This window comes from Geospiza fortis, unplaced genomic scaffold (assembly GCF_000277835.1).
Source record: "Geospiza fortis unplaced genomic scaffold, GeoFor_1.0 scaffold794, whole genome shotgun sequence".
Classification (NCBI taxonomy): Eukaryota; Metazoa; Chordata; class Aves; order Passeriformes; family Thraupidae; genus Geospiza; species Geospiza fortis.
Genome location: NW_005054601.1, coordinates 278,414 through 297,209, shown reverse-complemented (window position 1 = coordinate 297,209; position 18,796 = coordinate 278,414). Strand labels below are relative to the sequence as shown.

At 39.8% G+C, this 18,796-nt stretch overlaps 1 protein-coding gene across 1 annotated transcript in view; it reads right to left on the bottom strand.

Annotated features, from left to right (window-relative positions):
• Nucleotides 1-333: 333 nt before the first annotated feature.
• Nucleotides 334-18,796, bottom strand: part of REEP5 (receptor accessory protein 5) — a 24,876-nt gene continuing 6,413 nt past the window's right edge. The window contains exons 2-4 of the mRNA XM_031064532.1: nucleotides 8,805-8,943; nucleotides 4,284-4,452; nucleotides 334-2,899 (exon numbers count right to left, since the gene is read on the bottom strand). Coding sequence (XP_030920392.1) covers nucleotides 2,850-2,899; nucleotides 4,284-4,452; nucleotides 8,805-8,943 — 358 coding nt within the window. The 3' untranslated portion in view covers nucleotides 334-2,849. The remainder of the gene's footprint in view (nucleotides 2,900-4,283; nucleotides 4,453-8,804; nucleotides 8,944-18,796) is intronic.

Genomic DNA, 18,796 nt, shown 5'->3' with positions numbered 1-18,796 from the left:
CTAGAGAATCCTAAAACCTTGATGATTCCCAGGTAAGCCAGGCTATGAAGCCTAGAAAGATGCTTGTGGTGCTCACTGTGGGGAAGAGTTTTGCATTCCAAACTCTTCTGTAAGGGCCTGATGCTCTAAATCTGCTTGGCTGCACCCTCAGATTGGCATGAGGCAGAGACACTTCCTTTGGAGTTTAAGAAGTTTCTATTGGTTCCAGAGTAATGAACTTCAGGGAGGGGGGAAAAAAGTGAATACCCTGTAAAGACCTTCTGCCTTCTTAAAGTAGCCAGGTTTTCACTATTGAGGTATAAGGTCTTAAGAAATACTGAGGCATCATACCAGTCCCATAAGAATCTCTTTATTTGTGTCCATTTTTATTTAGCACATTACAGCTTCAGCAGACATGGAGCAGATGCGTGTACCAACATTTGCACATAAATGTTGTGAAGACACAAAGAAAAGCACTGATCTGCGGGGCCAGCCCAGTGGAGTTACTTGCAGGAAAGGATAACTTGCTGCAGAAATTCAGTCATTTCTACTTGCATCAAGGCAATAAAACAAGTGCAACTTCTGTTAACAACAGACTGTAGCTCTAATTCAAGTAGATATCTGACAAAAGAGAACTGATTTTATGTGCTGATAATATAAGTTGGTAAAGACAAGAAGTTGATTTAAAGCCTTTCAAGTTCTGAGAGATGCAAGGGACTGTTTCAACTCTTACCTAACATCTACCTAGAATGTTTTATCCCCATTAATAACAGTGGAAGAACTGTTAATTAGTATAAGAAATAAAAACTAAATCCTGTCTCTACTACAGACATCATTATGCTTGAAAAATCTAAAATTTACTGTAAGCTTTTAGATCGGTAAGTTATGTAGTGCTTTGCACTGAAATCAAAGAGTCTATTAAGAATCCTCATTTATTTTCATCTAGTTACTTCTAATCTCAAGAAGTGAAACTAAATTACAGTGGCCACATGAGTGCTTTACATAGAGCTGATAGAGTTCAAAACACAGGACTAAGGTTTAGTAAGGCTTACCAGAAAGTCCAGTGGGTTTACAACAGAAGAAGTTAAGACAAGAAATTAAACCAGTTAAATGGTGATACATTTCAAACTTTTTACATGCTTAAAACCTAGAACTTTGTTGTAAACTTTATCCTCTTCAGCATATCCCCTCCTAACAAAAAGTTGTCAAGGAATGATTAGCTAAGAAATCTTTCATTTTTTCTTCAAATGACAAACTGCATGCTGACCTACAGAACATGAGGTACAGCAGGTCTTATATTTCCCTATCCAAGCTGCCAGCCCCAAGGGCTATGCTTTCCAGCTCAAAGCTTAAAATGCTTTCTCTTATGACACTTCTACATCCCCTTTTATAAAACATATCTCTCCAGGTTGAAACTGACCTGCTGAGTTGCACTGTGTGCTTCACTCTTTTGCAGTTCTTGCATCTGAAAATTTACAAAGAATGTTTATACAACAATTTGTTGCAGAAAGCCAGAAGTCCTCAAAACTTTATTTTAAGTCTTTAGAATTCAAGATTGCATACTGGAAATAATTTTTATCCTATCAAACGCTTAAGCTTTCTTTCTGCTTGTTCTGTGAGCTCACAACTGCCATACCTTTACTCTAGGCTTTAAAGAAATGTCAGCATGGAGGTGGAAACATGGGAATTTCAGTAATTCATGCCTGATTAATTAATGTAATTGTTTTTGTTGAAAATACCACAGTGTGAAAGAGTACAGATGCAAATCTAAGAAAAAATAATTTTTTTTTACATTGATTGTAAAAAATACCTTTATTCTCTTAGCAGCTTTGGTTGCACTCTTCCTGATTGGTCAGGAATATATCAAGTAACAACAAGAGCATCTCCACTCAGGAAGTTTAAGCACTCATACAAAGTTGTTCTTAGTATAGTCAGAAGAGATTTCAGATCTTTACGAGCAGAAAAAGCTTGTGGGAGTTGTAGTCTGTCCCCTTAAGATATTATTCTGAGGACTGATGTCCAAGGCAGCTGCTGTTTTAAAAGGAATTCAGGAAAAAGTGTCTGTAATGGTACCACTCCTTAGCTAAAGGTGGCTTGTGCTTTTGAGTGTGATCTTAAAAAGCACTCTTCGAATAATTCTGGATAACAACTTGTTTTAACAAAAATAGGCAAGAAGTTGTACTTCAGTCATGTTCTGTTAATTTTGTGGGATTTAATGCATCCATTTCTAGCAAATCACTTCAGGCCAAAATACACTTCATCACTCCAAGGAAGTTATTCTTTCCTATATTTAGTATCCATCCATTTAAGAATACACACACTGTACCAAATACTGTGTTACAACAAAACATGCAACAGTGAATAATCTCTATAATCAGGTGCCTAGAACACATAATTTCACAATTTACAGCTTTAGTAGTGGGGAATACATCCATTATGCCATCTCTCACAATAATTCCCTGTATATTCAAGAAGATCCATTCAGAATTTTCCCTATGAAATAGCTTTGTGCTACCAGATGCACCACAATCAAAGTGTTAAGAGTAATTTCATAGACAAAGAGACAACTAAAGTGCAGAGCCTGAGGGATATATACTTTTTTATTTATGTTACTGCAGAAAGAGATTACTGAAAGACTTCTTCTGCATGAAGATGAATAAAATATTTTCATTAAGCTTCAGATGCTGCCCACTGCATTGCTTTTAAATAAAAATGCATACTCTCTATCAGTCACAGCAAAGTAGTAAGTAAACTTACAGCACATTCCTTTAATATATCAAAATGTTTCCAAGGCAATATTATTGAACTTATACCACAGTCCCCAGTAACATCAAGCTGCACCAAGGAGGTGGTAGGGAAACTTATCCAGTTTAAGTGCTCTTCTTTTCTTCACCCAGCAAGTTCACTGTTGCTTTCTTGGCTGCAGGAAAATAAAATCGAGTTTAGTCATAGGCCAACAGACAAAATGGGTTATCAAATGTTCTTGAACTGCATGAAAAAATATTTCCTTTTACTCACAAGAGATAGAACATAGAAGAAAATCATAGCTTTTGTATACACCTAGATACAGTGATAAAACTGATCACAAAAACATTAAAAAATAAATCATAAGTAAGGAGTAGTACAGTAACTATGGTATTGTTAAAACAGGGCTGCTCATAGTGTTAAGAACATACAGGTTTGCAGGAAGAAGTATATCATAATGGTAATACAGGCTTGGAATAATGCTAATATTTGTGTGTAAATACATATGTGTATGCATGGTTTGTTAAAAAAAGGCTGTTGTTTTGTTTTGGTGGGTTTGTTTTGGTTTGTTTGGTTTGTTGTTGTTTGGGTTTTTTTTGGTTGGTTTTTTTTTTTTTTGTAGAAATCTTTATACATAAAAATAGGAAAAAGAAAGAATAAGTGATGAAATGAGGACAGGAAAATCCCACGTGCAACATGGAAGGACATTAATTAAGATACATGCCTAACAATAAGGACTCCAAAAGAATCATGCACGAAAATTTCCAAGAATACTTGAGCAAGGCAGACCTTTTAAGCACACAGGAGAACTGCTTAAGTTGGTAAGATGAAATGAGGCTCCATTATTGTTTGGTGGAAAGGACAATTAAGATGCTTTGAAATAGCATATAGATAAAATTCCTTTCAAGTGAATCTTAAAAAACCCTTTATTTTAGCTACTTAATGAATTTCCTTCTCTTAGTCATAAAACATCATCAGATATTTCAGAATGCAAGGGTTCACAACAGAATGCAAGGAAATAAAAAACTTAAGCAATCTACAGGCAGTTATAACACGTAAAAACAAAATGTAAGTAATTCCTTTAAGAGTGAGGAATCCTTTGACCTCACTCTTTGAAATGCAAAAATATATGCATGGGAAAACTGCACTTTCCATGTTGTTATGTACTGTTGTTACCTGTTTACTGCACAACTGGGAGCCCCTCTATACTAGCAGGTATTTGAGGGAGTATTTCAGGAGACATGAGGATACACTGAAACAATAACTGTATTTATGAAAGAAAGGTATGTCTGGACCTGCCGCTAGAGAGAATGTTTTTAGTGGTGTGTATGGTGGGAAGACACAAAAACAATTCCATTTCTTCCACTCATTCTAGCCTAACTGCAATTCTAGAAAGCAAGATCCACTGCAACCCCCATTTCCCAAATTTAACTTCTCCACTGTAATTTACACAGTCTTCTCGCAATTTATTTTTGTTTCCTCCAAATGATGAATATTAAGGGAGCTCCCCAGTGCAGCTCCCCCTACTTGCTGCGACCAGTGAAGGGCCTTTTGCTCACCCTCTTTAGTGATGGTGTCTGCAGTCTCTGCAGCCTTGTCTTTCAGGTCCTGCACCACGCTGTCCAGCTGGGCCTCGTGCTTCAGGAAGAAGGGACGGATAATCCGGTGGTAGAGGAACTCTGCCCCGTTGGAAGGGCTTGGAGCCATGCACCACAGCAGGAAGCCACACTGTGAGAATGAGAACATCGGCCTGAGTGGAAGGAACCATGAGCAGGAGACAAGGTGCCTTTCCTAAGTGCCACAGAACCGAGCACAGTGAGAACAGGGAGTCATTCCCAGTGCGGAGAGCACACACCAGGACAGCTACATGCAGCCAATCTTCATACTGGAGTAATCTCATGGATAGTTATATGAAAGAAAAAAGCCATCAGTTTCTCTCAATATTTCTAAAACACATGGCACAGGCCTCACTGAATGTCTAGATCCCTAAGTGACCTCGATTCAGCCAAAACACATCCCTCTCCTCTTTGCCTGTCTGCCTTGAAAACACAGTGGGGAAAAGAACAGGATTGTGTGTACCCCAGAGGTCAATTGACGAGGAGGAGAGATAAGTCCAAGCTGCACACAGTGCACAAATAAGACTAATGCCTCTGGATTACAGTTTAGGTGTAGCTTTTAGAGCACCATCTGCTCTCCAGAAAAATCGAAGATCACAGTGTGGGGTCATATTTCTGCATCTTACAAAAGGGGATTGGAAGGACAGTTATTACAGGTACTACAAATCCCTGTCTTTACTACTGAAGCACTTTTATTTGGCTTCAGTTTCACTGCCATACACCACACAAAGACAGTCATGCAGAGCAAGATGAAACATTTAAAGGACACGGAGTACAATAAACTAAATCTGCTTGAGCAATGAAAATACATATAAAATTATTTTGCAGGATAAAACTGCAACAAAATGAAGTACATTTTTCCAACATTTCTGCAGTTCTTTCTGTACACAAATAGTACAGTATCATTCCATGTCAAAAGCCTCTCCAGAAAATGAAGGCATAACAGCTTTTCTCAGACTACCCTTTCCTGAAACACAAAACAAAACAACCTCAGCCTCAAAACATGCCTTGTTTTCATGTTAGACAGGATTCCATGTTTGAGGATTTCCACATCTCTGGGCAGAAAGGAATCAAAACACACAGTGTTCTTCAAGCAAGGTCTCAAAATATTTTGGAATATGTCTCATCTGTTCCTTCCCAACAAGGTATACTGAGACTGCATGTTCTCTAGGTTGTACTCTTCACATCTGTAAAATTTTGGCTTTGTCTTCTCTGCAGTGCCAGACCAATTTACCATCCTTTTGGGTAAGCATTAAGCTTTCTTCTTTAAACTATTTGATTGTGGTATCAAGGCAAAATGACTGAAAGGAGTGTTTGCCCAGAAGAGAAAGGAAGGTTTTTTTAAGTAAAGTGTTCACCAGAGAGATTGGCCCACCAGGAAAATTCCAATGAAGTAAAACAAATAATTCAACATGCAATAAAATCTGGTACCACTAAGTAGCAGCTGATGAATTATTAAGTATGGTCAGAGAAAATAAAGGCAAAAAGTGCCTTTATCAATATAAAGACTGATTTTCAAAAGCTTCAATTCTTTGGAACTTAATATAACAGAAAGACTACATGGTGCTATCTTATGTTGTTGTCTTTCACTAAAAGCTGAGAAGTGTACTGACTTTATTTCCTGTTCAAGAATATCTGATTAATTACTGAAAGTTACTTCTCCCACAAAACTGTACAAGTATCTCAACTTCTACACCAAAAATGTTAGTTCTCCTTTGTTTTAGAAAAAATCCCTCAAACGTGAGTCCAGCTTCCTCTAAAACCTTGAAATTTCTCTTTCCCGGCCTAAGAACAAAATTAGTAATTTTGATTTGACAGCTTTGTCCCACTGTAGCTGAGAAACAGGTAATTATAGATTTGTTTTCAAATACCTATTACTTTTGAATTGTACTGCAACAGATGTTTATATACATTGGACATGTACCAAAGTTGAGATTCTCACTCATTTCCAAGCTTGAAAATGTTACACTGATAACGTATTTTATTTCACCCCTATCTCTCATGAAACTGAACTAACACAGGCTATTGAAAATAGAGAGGGGCTGTAAGAGGTTCCAGCAAGCTCAGAGTGATAAAATTGTTAACTGGGAAAAAAAAACTCCAAACCCAAAATATATTCTTTGCAACCCTCCAGACCAGACAGAGGAGGGAATGGAATTCACGTGAGCTCAGTCTGGCTCGCTTGGACCTGCTCCTGGCAGCACCAATTTTAGCATTACAGAAATAGCATTACAGTACTTCAAGGCAGGGCCATTAGTGGAGTAAGGAGTCCCTCACTCCCACCACCAAGAATACTCATAGGATGACAAACTCTGCTGCTTTTACTGGCTACTGTACTCTAATGCCTGAATGCCACAGAAATCTTTAAAGCCTGAAAAGAAGTATTTAAAAACAAATCATAAGCACAAGAAATTATGAGTTGCATGCGTATCCTGTGCTTCAGAGATAAAAAAAACCCAAAGAGATAAATAAGAAGTGGGCATTACCAAAAAATAGAAAAGCCCATAAAATCCAAGAAAAAGCCCATAAAATCCAAGAAATGTCATCTGGAGAACAAAAGTGTATACAAACATCATAACATATTTAAAGGACTTCTTCAACATTCCTTTCTCCCACCCATAAAATTTTCTAGTCCGCTGCAAACTTTAATGTCACAGAGTCTAAACTGTGGACTTTGGGGACTCTGGAAGCAGTGGTGCTCAATGTTTCAGTCATGTACATGAAGGTGTTTTTAAAATACTGAGCAACTAAATCTCAGTCTGGAGTGGAAGCTACAAGCCATATCAAAGAGATGTGAATACACAAACTTAGCACATCTTGAGAATGAAAGCAAGCTCGAAATTTTCATGAATGAATATCTGGGCTTCTACTTCATGAAAGAGATATGGAGACATCATAGCTACCCTCCAAGAGGCTTTAGTTCATGGATGGAATGAAATGTGGAAGCTGCCTGATTCCTCCTTCTCCTCCTGTGGAGTAATCTCATCTTTCCACCCATTCAGCAACATTTTCTGATCCTCAGCCAACACCTGCCTGCCTTTGTACAAACCTCTCCTACCAACCACTACTGAGAGCAAACACTTGGCTTCTTTGTGCCTTCTGCAGCTATCGTAGAAAGCTGTGTATTGACATAATTCCTTGTGCTTGCTTTTGCAGAACTGAGAAAAGTGCCTTTCCCTTAATTACAGTACTACATGTAACTGCGGCACACCTGATACCATTTTATCAGAGCCATTTTTGGTCTTCACTTGGAAAGTCAACCTGAATTTCAGTCGTGTGCTCTTCAGAAAGAGAGCTGTGGTGGCATGAAGAAACCATTGCCACATCTTCTTCCAGAATTTAGAAAAGAAGCCCTGAAAATACACTGTATGAATTCACAATTGTAAGCATATACCAGCGCAGGTGATGGATTAAAGTCATAATTCTACTAAAGTAGAAGGTGTCCAAATGATTACCAGAGTTGAGGCTTGTTAAAGACTGAAAAGGAACAAGGCAGACATGTAAACCAGCTGTTGCAGTCAATTTTTGCCTATAAAATATGGCATTTCCTGGAAACAGCTTTTGACATCACCAGGTCTTATCATTAAAATATTTAATGACCCCACCACAATAGCTGGCAAGTAAATTGTTTTCAGAATTTTGGTGCGAGTAAACCAGGCTAACAAAACAAAAGAGAAGGAAGAGAACAGCCCACTGAACCAGAAAACTGGTAACAGTTCTTTGAGATAAAGAGCAGGCTCTGCAGCAAGCTAAAATGTCTTTTGCGCAACAGCACATAGAGTGATCAGCTATCACCTAGAAGAATTTAACATGTTAAAGTTGACTGACACCTTAGATAACAAACAAAGCTTGGAACACATTAACCAAATCATTGCTGCTAGTCAAATCACACTGGCAAACACACATTAGCAACCATCTCCTCTGATACCTACCAGTTCCTTTCAGGAAACGGAGCTTAATTAAAAATTAAAACTGTAGGACAAACTATTCTTGTGTTCCAATTTCCATCTTTGCTCCAATAGCACAGATGTTACTACCTCCTTCAACGGCCCTCAGGATTTTACTCTCCATCTTTACTAATCCACTTAAAGCAAAAATAGAGCCACTCTACAGGGCTTACTATGTCATTTGTCCAAATTCACCTGAGCACCAAGAGAAGGAACTGTCTTTGGTTTGTTTTTTTTTTTCTTTATGGGACAGTTCCACTGTCTTTTCTTCTTTCCTAAAACCCAGTAGACCTTTCCCTTCCACCCATCCCAACTTCCCCTCCTGCATCACAAAACCATCAGCTGTAAACAGATCACTTTCACAGTAATAAACTACACATAACCTGCATGTAAAAAGAAGGTGTGACCTGGGAATGATTCCAAATGAATCTGTTGTCATCTACCCATTCCTGGAGACATTAGATCAATTTTATCAAAAGGTCCCATTTTAAGAGAGGGGTCGCATGAATTAACGTACCTTTAGCATGTAGTAGAAAGGGAACCATGACAGAAAGATATCAGAGAAGAATTCAGCTATGCTGAAAATGCCATACACAACCCAGTAAGTCAGCCACTGCGTGTCATCATCTTTGTTGGGACTTTCAATGGCCTTGATTCTGCAAGGAAAATAAAGAAAAGAGAGGAGAACAGTAGCATCAGTCTCATCTATAATGATGAAGATTTTATGACTCAGATTCTTTGTTATATGTGGCTCTCCATATTTTAATTACACAAAGAAAACTAATTAGCATCTATTATACAGACAGCGTGTCAAGACCATTGAACAGCAAAGCTTATCCCTATATACCACACTTTAAAACTAAAAGATACTCAAGATATTTCTACCTCTGGGATTACAAGGAGGAAAAAAAAACCCAAACAAAACCAGAGAGCATTGTGACCTTGCTCACAAAACATTTTGAGGGGCAAGAAAGGGAGGAGATAATCTTTGGCCATGGTTCCAGTTCTGGAGGCATTGTGGTAATCCTGATCAGAAGGCTACTGTACATCAGAGCATTACTGATCCACATAACAGATAACCTGAGTGAGCCCAGTCCTGCGAGGCACAGGATCACACCACCTGCCTGGCCTTGCCTACACCCATCAGTGACCATCCTCCTTCTCTGGCTGTCAGAAAGGAATGATGAACAGAGTTGTTGTCTTGGATGAAAAAATCCTGTAATACCTTAAGTAATCAAATTGGGGTAGCCTTGCCTCCAGACAAGGCCTGCACAGTGGGCTATGTGTGGATCAGAAATTCATTCAGTGCTGCACAGCTTGGGGTTCCCATGAGCACCAGCGGTATAAAACTGTCTATACTATTCTGGTTTTTTGACATAGTTAGCTCTAATAAATAGCACTTTAAATGTACTCATGCATGCACTAGATTCCTCTTTGAAAAGGTAAACTTATGCCTAAGATTTGGTCTAAGTCCTAACAAGCACTTGGTCTACATTAGCAGAGGGGATCCAGATTTATATGCTGAGGAATATGTGTTTGCATCACCCAATATATTGGTCTATAAATTAATTCCTACAGGACTTGCAAAGTCTGATGTAGACTAAAGTATTAAGAACAGAGTAAAAAAACCTTTACTAAAGTATTGGGCTTTCTGCATAATGATTTAATGGGTTTTTGTTCTCCATCTGCTATGAGAATGCAGTTCAAGTTTATATAGTTTTACAAAACAGAAACTAAAAGATGCACATGTGCTCTTTCAGTAAAAGTAGTGGAGTGGAGTTTCTAGAGCCACTAAATTCCAGATTAGCAACGTAAGAAGTTTTAAAAGAAAATACTAGCAAATCTAAGCCTGATAATTTCAAGCTTAAGAGTCTTAGAGAGCATCTGTCCTCTCCACTTATGCTGGAGGATTAAAATCTGTAGACTCAGTTTAATCAATTTAGTTTAAATTCTTGTATCACTTCTTCCTTTAATATCAGCTGTATTGTTTCTGAAGTAGCATACGTGAGATGTACCAGAAGTGCCAAGTTTTCTGTAAGTTCCCTTAAAAAGGCAGATTTAAGGAGGTTTACAAGGCAAAGAAACTTGGCCATAAGTCCATTTCGTGGTCTGTGAGCTGAAAAATGCTGTGGATTCTGTCACTTCATAGTTCTGTAAGTTAGGGAGGAGCAGGGGGAGTTGGGGGAAATAATTCCTGTGACATGCTGTATGTTTTAGCAAAAGCACTGGCAAACCCACCACATGCAGAGGGAGCTGGCACAGCTCCTGGACTGAATTACTTTGAAATGCAGGACAAGGATCTGATACTTAATTCATGCATGATTTCTGCTGGAGGGTGAGGCTGGCCAGCAGTGTCCTGCAGTGGGAAAAGCAGCAGCCTTTGCCATACCCCATCAATAAGGGGATCTCAACAACACACAGCACCAGCACAACTGGAAGAACAGGTTTTCCACAGGTCTTGCAACAGCAGGTCTAATTCCTGCTACTCCTACCATCACAGGCAGCCCTAGTCCAAGCAGTCCCAAAGGCAGTGACAGCTTCAGCTGCTCCTACTCCCACTGTAAAGCACATATTTTCCATGGCCACACCTCTGAAGGTAGGACCAGGTGAGGGGGTTGTACAAAGATAGCCCCTGAACACCACAGGAGTTAAGAAAGAAGGCTATAGAGCTATTTTCAATGTGTGAAACTGCACTTCTGGAGGGAAAGAAAAAAGTACATGGACTAGTAGGGATGTGAGGGTGGTGGATAAACGGACCAGATAAAGGCACCGATTGCAAAGTTTCTCAGTGTTTAGGAAAACCTGCTGTAGAGGCTCACCATGGGAATTCCTTTAGTTCTGACAATTTCTCCATTAGAGGCAGAGAAGAGAAGGCTTATATTACCACAACAAGCATCCTAGCTTGGTATTAGTGAGAAAATACCTTGCAGTTAACCTGCCAGCAGTCTTCCTGTTTTCCAGCCACCATATATGAAGTGAAATCATATATGTGTTTAAGGGAGCATTGTTTCATCTTCCTTTTTAACATTATTAAAATCATCTCAGTAATGATGAAAATCAGCTGTCATTAAAAAAAAAAATAGAATCTCCAATTTTGTGGCAAAAAGCAGATGGCATATCACTGTGTTAATGGGCCATGCTCTATTATCTTTCCTCTGGAAACAAATGGCCTTTGAGAGCTCCTAAATGCAGTGCCATGGGTGTTCTCCCTTTGAACATTCACCATCTGCTGCTGTAGTTCCTCAGGGGATACATGAACAACACGCCTTTTTTTTGTCAGACAGCCACGAGCAGCAGCACTGCAAGTAGTCAAAGCCCCATCTGATTCAGCCAGCTGATGCACACAGCATTAAATCCACACGTGGCTGTTTTCTTACACACTGCAGGGAACAGCACATCTCCCCTGATATTGGTGGGCAAGGTCGGGGCAGCACCCTACCACAGCCAGCAGGGAAGAGCCATGTCAGCTCAAACTGCTCCTGCGGGCCATGGCTCCAGTCCCAGCTGGGAGAGAGGGAGGGGGGAAAAGCAGGTCACAGCAGGGCCATCAGTGAATGAAAGTTTTAACTGAAGTCAAGGAAAGGCAAGTATTTTATAAATATCTTGCTCTGGAATGGGGAGTGTGTCCCTCAGATGAGACAGGGAAATCCAGCATAACATCACCCTGTTGAACAAAAGGCAAAAGTTACCTCCATCCCTTGCTACTTACACACTATTTCAATAGTAAGTCACAGAAAATAGTATTTGTCCAAGAATAAGCACAGTAAGTTATGGAGAATATCTGAGCAGAGAGGGATTTTTTTATCCATTTATAACTACACTCCTTTGGACATGAGAATCACACCTTAATAAAACTTAGTCTTCCAAGTTATTCTAGAGGTATTATCCTGGTCTAATGCCCTGTGTAATTAAGCTTAGAGAGACATCATAGGCATTACTTCAAACCAGGAACACTTCATTCTTCTCCATGTTAGGTCAGCAACCAAACAGGCTGATATTCAAAATGCAATCTCCATCAATAAGTGAAAAGTTACAGAGCAAGAGGCACTGACACTATATCCTACTTTAAGATTGCCTTCTTATAAATAATTTCTGTGTTGCAAGAGCAAATAAGTCAGCCTCATGAACACATTATATCAAGATTTTCTAACAAATGAAGGACCATCCAAAGACAATAGCTTCACATTTTAAAAAAATATACCATTTTGTCTAGTGCTGATCTGATTAAATTCCACCTTAGTTATGCACAGTAATTATATATCCCAAAGGATTTTTTACACTGCTTAATCACTAACTGTAGAGGACTTTAAGTAGAGCTTCAAACAACTACTTACAGTAGTTCTGCACCTTGGAGGTAAAAGCAATCTCTAGGAACAGCTCCAGTAGTCTGGAGAGTAAATATCACAGCTCAGTTATTTTAAAAACAGCTGCCTGACCAAGAGTGAAAATAACCTGCTCTGGGGCAGCACTGCGACGGATGGGGAGCCAAGAGAAACTTCATTTTCAGCCAGATCTGTTCCCCAGAAAACCTGCTAGCTGGTGGTGCCAAGAGGGAAGAGTGGAAGTTGTCACATTCTGTGGCAGACCAGGGTTCCCATCCGTGCTGTACTTAGAGTGTCAGAGCACTGGCTCAGCTTTGACCCTGTGCACCCTAAAACCAGTCAAACTTTACCCTAGATCAATTGTGGCTACTCATCCTGCTACTGATAGTAACAGACACAGGTCTAATTTTAGTAAGTTGCCAAGTGGAGCTCTTTCACTTAGAGCATCTGACTCATTTCAACAAAAAAATCAGCTCTTTTCCAAGAAGAGACTGCTGCTCCTCAATTAGCTCTGGCACAGCAAATCATTTGTTACAGTAAATTCACATATAGTACATATAGTACTCACAAGCTAAGTTATGAGTTTGGAGTCAGGATTTTACTGAGCTGAGTCCAGATCTGGGAGGCAGAAATAAAGAAATGCCAAATTTTATTGCTGTGGTCTCATGTCAAGCAATCACCCTTATCCCTTCAATTTACAAGGTGAACCTGAGGATTCTTATATAAATAAAGTTACAGGTTCAAGGCAAAAGATCAGTCTCCCTTAAACCCAGTGCTCATGTTGTAGCTGGGAAAGACTGGACCATTTTGTTCATCCTTCCTTCAGTTTTCTGGTCAGTGCTATATGAAGTAAGTAGGTAGGCATTTTTGTCATACCCTTAACCAAGAGTAAGTTTGGGATTGGTTTTTCTTCATTAAACTTAAAAACCCATGAAATCACCTATATTTCTAGAGCTTATGCTTACTGGTCTGCCCCAACTCTTTACAGCCGTTTGTAAAATAAAAATTTACTTCTAGCTATGTATCCAGACACCCACACAGAATCAACACTCCACTGTATCACAAACTTCCTTAGCTTGGTGCCTCCCTGTCATCCTCATGTCAGACTCATCCCTGGCAGGCTGCCTCCCTGACATCTCACATCATTTCACTGAAACAAGTACCTTTGGATTCACTTTATTGTTTTGGCTTCTACATTATTACCCATCACCTAAAAGCATTCTGCTTTCCATCTTTCTTGCTTTCCATCTTTCTTCCTCCTCACTGACTGCAACAGCAGTCATGCATTTGCAGGTATAGAAAAGATCTTCCTGCCAACTGCACTTACACAACTGCTGTGATTTAAGTCTACCAGTTCCCCTCTCTCACAATTTTGAGGATGTAGCAGAAGGGATCAGAAAAACTCATCAAGGATAGCAAGAGAGGGTTTCACTGACCATGCACAGACAGACATTATTAGAAGACACCAAAAAGCTACATGAGGGTAGTACAAGGGGTTCTAACTGTGTTTCTTGAAAGTAAATGGGGACCGAGGCAGCAGGAGGAACACATGCCGTTTTGCCCACACATGGAGTCCTACAGCCTACATGTTAACACAAAGCTAGATTCCTGAAACAGAGAGGGGGGAAAAAGCAGGCATCCTCTCATTTCACTGCTCTCTGCTCATTCTTGGCCTGCTCTCTTCTGGAGCAAGTATTTGTAGGGCCAACCAATGAGTCAGTTCCCCAGTTCTGATTCAGATCAAAACCAGCTTCCCAAAACACAATCCCACACATGTTGGCTCTTCTGCAGGAATTAAGATGTCTTAGCGCCTCAGTTCAGAGTAGACCCACCCATATAACAAACACTTTTATATTTTTAACCTATAAGCAAGATTTGGAAGTAAAATCAAAATTTTCATACTGTTATCACAGTATTAGACTCCCTGAACCTAAACATTTGCTTTCTTTAGAAAGGAAAGCACATAATTTGTCCATATGACTGATAAGGTGGCTTTTAAACACGGCACTCTAAAACCTAAAAACCAAAAACTGAGTGTGCTTGGAGGGACTGATTTGGCAGGACACATTAAAAAAAATCAAAATACCCTTTTTAGTGTCTGAAGCCCCAGATTATTAGGCACAAGAGAAAACAGCACAAGTGCAGACAGATTTGAAAATTTTCTACTTATATTTATACTGGGCATTGTGAATCTGGTTAGATATGTCAGCTCCCTCAAATCATATTTATAAAGGAGCAGCAGACCATTACTTCTGAACCTTGGCACATCATGCATGATTTTTCATGCAGAAACAAAGTAAGCATTTGCCTTAAAACTTGTTAAGAGAAATTTGCTGTCCTAGTTCTCAAGAAATACACAAACAGTTTAATCTTTTCTAAATAACTGTCACCAAAGAAAAGCAGTGGTCCTGTTTTAAAGGCATGAAAGAGGAAAAGGAACTAGGAGACAGGCTCAAGACACCATGACAATATTCAAACTTCAGTTGAGTGTTTATACTTCTCTACAATCAATCCAGATTGTTTCCTGCTAGTAAAATGCTACGAGCAACATTTACATAGTAACAACAGCTAAAGTGAAGTAACAGCATAAAATTAGCCAAAGCAGAGAGAGGCATTCTTGCACTATACTGCTTTTCTCCCTTGAAGACACTAGTAATAAGTTCAGACATTTTACTGCCCAAAGCTATTTTCATCTTCGCAATTTTTAAACCAAGCATGACAGCACTTAAGAAATTTCCAATCCTCTGCACACATTTCTTAGTCATCAAAGGCTCCCTTCCTGCTTGCACTCTAATTTTTCCGAGGCAGTTAACCACCACTAACTATGGGTGGAGCTACATTTGAACACGCTAGCTCTGGAAAGTTTAGAGAAGCAGTGAAAACGCTGGCAATGGTATTTACCCACTTGCCAGCACTCACTTTTTCCATCTCTAGCCTGATTACTGCCTTGTGCTAGAAGTTTAAAAACTTGAGTCCATGATGTGTGGCAAACTTTTCAGTGCTGGTCTTCTGCAACCAGAAGACCAGCACTGTAAATTAAGTATTAGATTTCTTCTGTAAATTAAGTATTAGATGTCAACTTAAAATTATTTTTTCTCTTTCATCACATAGCACTTATAGACTTCCAAGGAATGAGAGTAGAGATTGCCTAATCTATTGGGAAACAGCCAGAGAACTACTCCTTCATTTTGCCTATGTTAAGAGATTGAGGTAGGCCCTTGCTATGACATGTCATGTGGATGTACAGGGAGATTTCTGTATTGCCAAAGAAGAAATTCCTCTATGTATGAAACCACTAAAGATTTACCCGAGGCAGAGCTGGAGGTGAACAAGGAGGAGTAAGGAGGGAAACAGCTATGCCTGCTTGAATCTTTATCAGGCATTAAGGAGGGAGCTGCCCCCTCCCCTGGCACTGGTTTGCACCACAGTGATGAGAGCGAGGGCAGCAGGGCAGCTGCACCACTTCACACCATCTGCTGGGTCAGCAGTCACAGCCTCCAGCATTTCTGCACTGAAATTCACACCTGCTGCACTGCACACACCACAGCAAATACACAGAATGACAGAGACCAAGGAAAATAAACTGCAGGTTTATACAATGCCTGACAGGCAGATACCTGCACAAAACTGTCCTGATTTCATGCAGGAACGGAATTAACTCTGAGCTGAAGGTCTCCAGGTTTGCTGTGACTCCAATATATTTTCTTTCAGGAAAGGATAGAGATGGACAGTAATTACCATGACAAAAGTAACCCAGAACTGAAATCCTAGTAAAACAGATTTGGAACATGCCCGTGGGTCACCCATCAGGCAGTCTGTTTGCCGTTTTAAACAACTGTAAAGACTGTTGATGCCCCTTGCAGAGCACAGACATCTGTCCCCATTCCTTCATGAGTGCCTTTTCTGCTCACAAAGAGCTTGACCCACTACTTTGTCCCTGGCCATGGCAGGGTGGCTGGAACTACATGACCTTCAGGGTTCCTTTCAATCCAAACCATTCCTTGTTTTCCTCTTAAACAATTCAGTTACTGATGATGGAGAAATGATACACTGAACTACTTTACGAAAGAAGAAAGTAAATTAACCAAGGAAAAGTAATCTGCTTTTTCTCTTTCAGTGCCTTTCTGAGACATTTCAGGCTTGGTTTCATTGTTGAACCACCTGTGTAAACATCAAACTAACACCCTGCACAATACATTCCATTTACAGCTCCTGACCTCTTCCAGAAGCCACAGCTTTTGGAGCAAAAGGCATTTGAGGCTGAGTGCAGCTGATGAGAACAGCTGAAAACTGTTTTCTGTTCAGTGCTAGGCAGCAAATCCACTACTGTCACTTCATACAGCAGGCTCTTCATCTGCCTTTCCAAGAGGGACACAGAAAAGAGCAGAGAGGAATAAACAAACCACTCTGGGCAGTGTTCTTTGTGCTCTGGGTCTCCATAAGCACAGGGGATGCCACTCGGCAGCATCCTGACTACAATACCTGACCCAGAGCAGCCAAAACAAAACCAGGCAGAGTGGAATGTGAATAAACTCTAAATATCAGCTCTGGACTTGGGAGGGAAGGACTGGGGAGGGGATTGAGCCCACCTGTGCTGTCAGTTGGCTGACACTGAACGACACTAGCAAGCAGCACACCACAGACGCTTTAAATTAGATTTTCACCTAGAATTATAATTTCCTACAAAAATGTTTTCCAGCATTAAAAAGGCAGCTAAAGCATGAACTGGGGAAAAAAACCCCATAACTGGCATTGTATTTGTGTGCTTTTTTGCTTAAGTAAAACTTGTAGCCAAGGACATTGCTCCCATTATTAAAAAAAGCTACAAAAGCTGAAACACACCACAATACTAAGATCTGGGATATAACTTTCCACATTAAGACACATTTAAAACCACATTTCAACATGAAAAAGGGAGATACTCCATAAAAACATTTTTAAACCCCTCAGATTTGAAAGAAAAAATTACCAATGAAACCTTATTATTCATATTTGATTTGCTAGTGCCTTGATTCTGCAGTTCCAAGAGTTTGTATTATTAATTTATTCAGCATCATTGCATAATGGAAGGTTTAAAATATACTCCCAAACAGTAAAGTTCTAAAACAAATTTAAAAATTCAAATAGGATTTTAGAAAGTAATTACATAATTTTAAAAGTGACCTAAGACACAAAATATTACATAAACATAATTGCTACACAACCATTTCAATGTTTTGAAGGTTTGTTGGCTCATATTTCCCCTTTCAGATTTTATGAGAGAATACTTTTAAACTAATCTTTTCATTAAAAATTATCGTCTAGGAAACAAAACCTAAGTTTCTTCAGAATTCTTGGCCTATTATCTCCAAAATAAGCGAACAGTGGGAACAGCATTTAGGAAAATGTTTTTTGGTCTTATTCATCACAACCACAGGATGTTTCAAGAGTATAAAACGAAGTGAACCTCTCACATCTCTGAAAAAAAAAATAAAAGAACCGAACTTTTATTGTCCAGGATCCAATTACAGAGAGGATATTTTTAAAAACTGCTGACTGTATTTAAACAGAGTTACATAAAAGGCAAGCACTGTGTTTCAACAATATCACAGTCCTGCTGGGAATGTGCAGGACTGAATGTATTTGATGAATGTATTTGGTTACACAGGTTTTATTTAGTACATTTCCGCAGGCTTTTGGTTCATACACGACTGCGGTCCTGCCTAACAGGAAATGCATTTTGGTCTAAAGGACTATATAACCCATGAGAAAGATAACAGTTACTTTGTTTTCAAGAGTATCTAAGGAGCCCTTCCCCTGAAAAAGGAAGTATTTAAAAGTCTTTCACGCTCGAGAGGGGTTACAGCGTTTTCCTTCCCCGCTCCCGCCCATCAGCGAGGCAGGTTTGGAGTAAACAGCACTGCTCAATGCACCTCTGCCTCCAGCGCATCCCCGGTACTCGGTACCAGGCACACGCCGAGGATGCGCCAGAGCCTCCCCGCGCCCCGCTCAAGCCATCAGTGCGACCTTTAACAAACACCCTCAAAGGGGGACCCTCCCTCCCGTACGGTCCCGCTTCCCGCTGGGGATGACAAAGCTGCGAGCCCAACCCCAAAGCACAACCCGCTACAGGAACTGGTTATCAAGTGTGGAAAACATCCAGCGTCTCCCATCTGGAACTCCTGCAGCACTCGCCAGATGGGAGAAG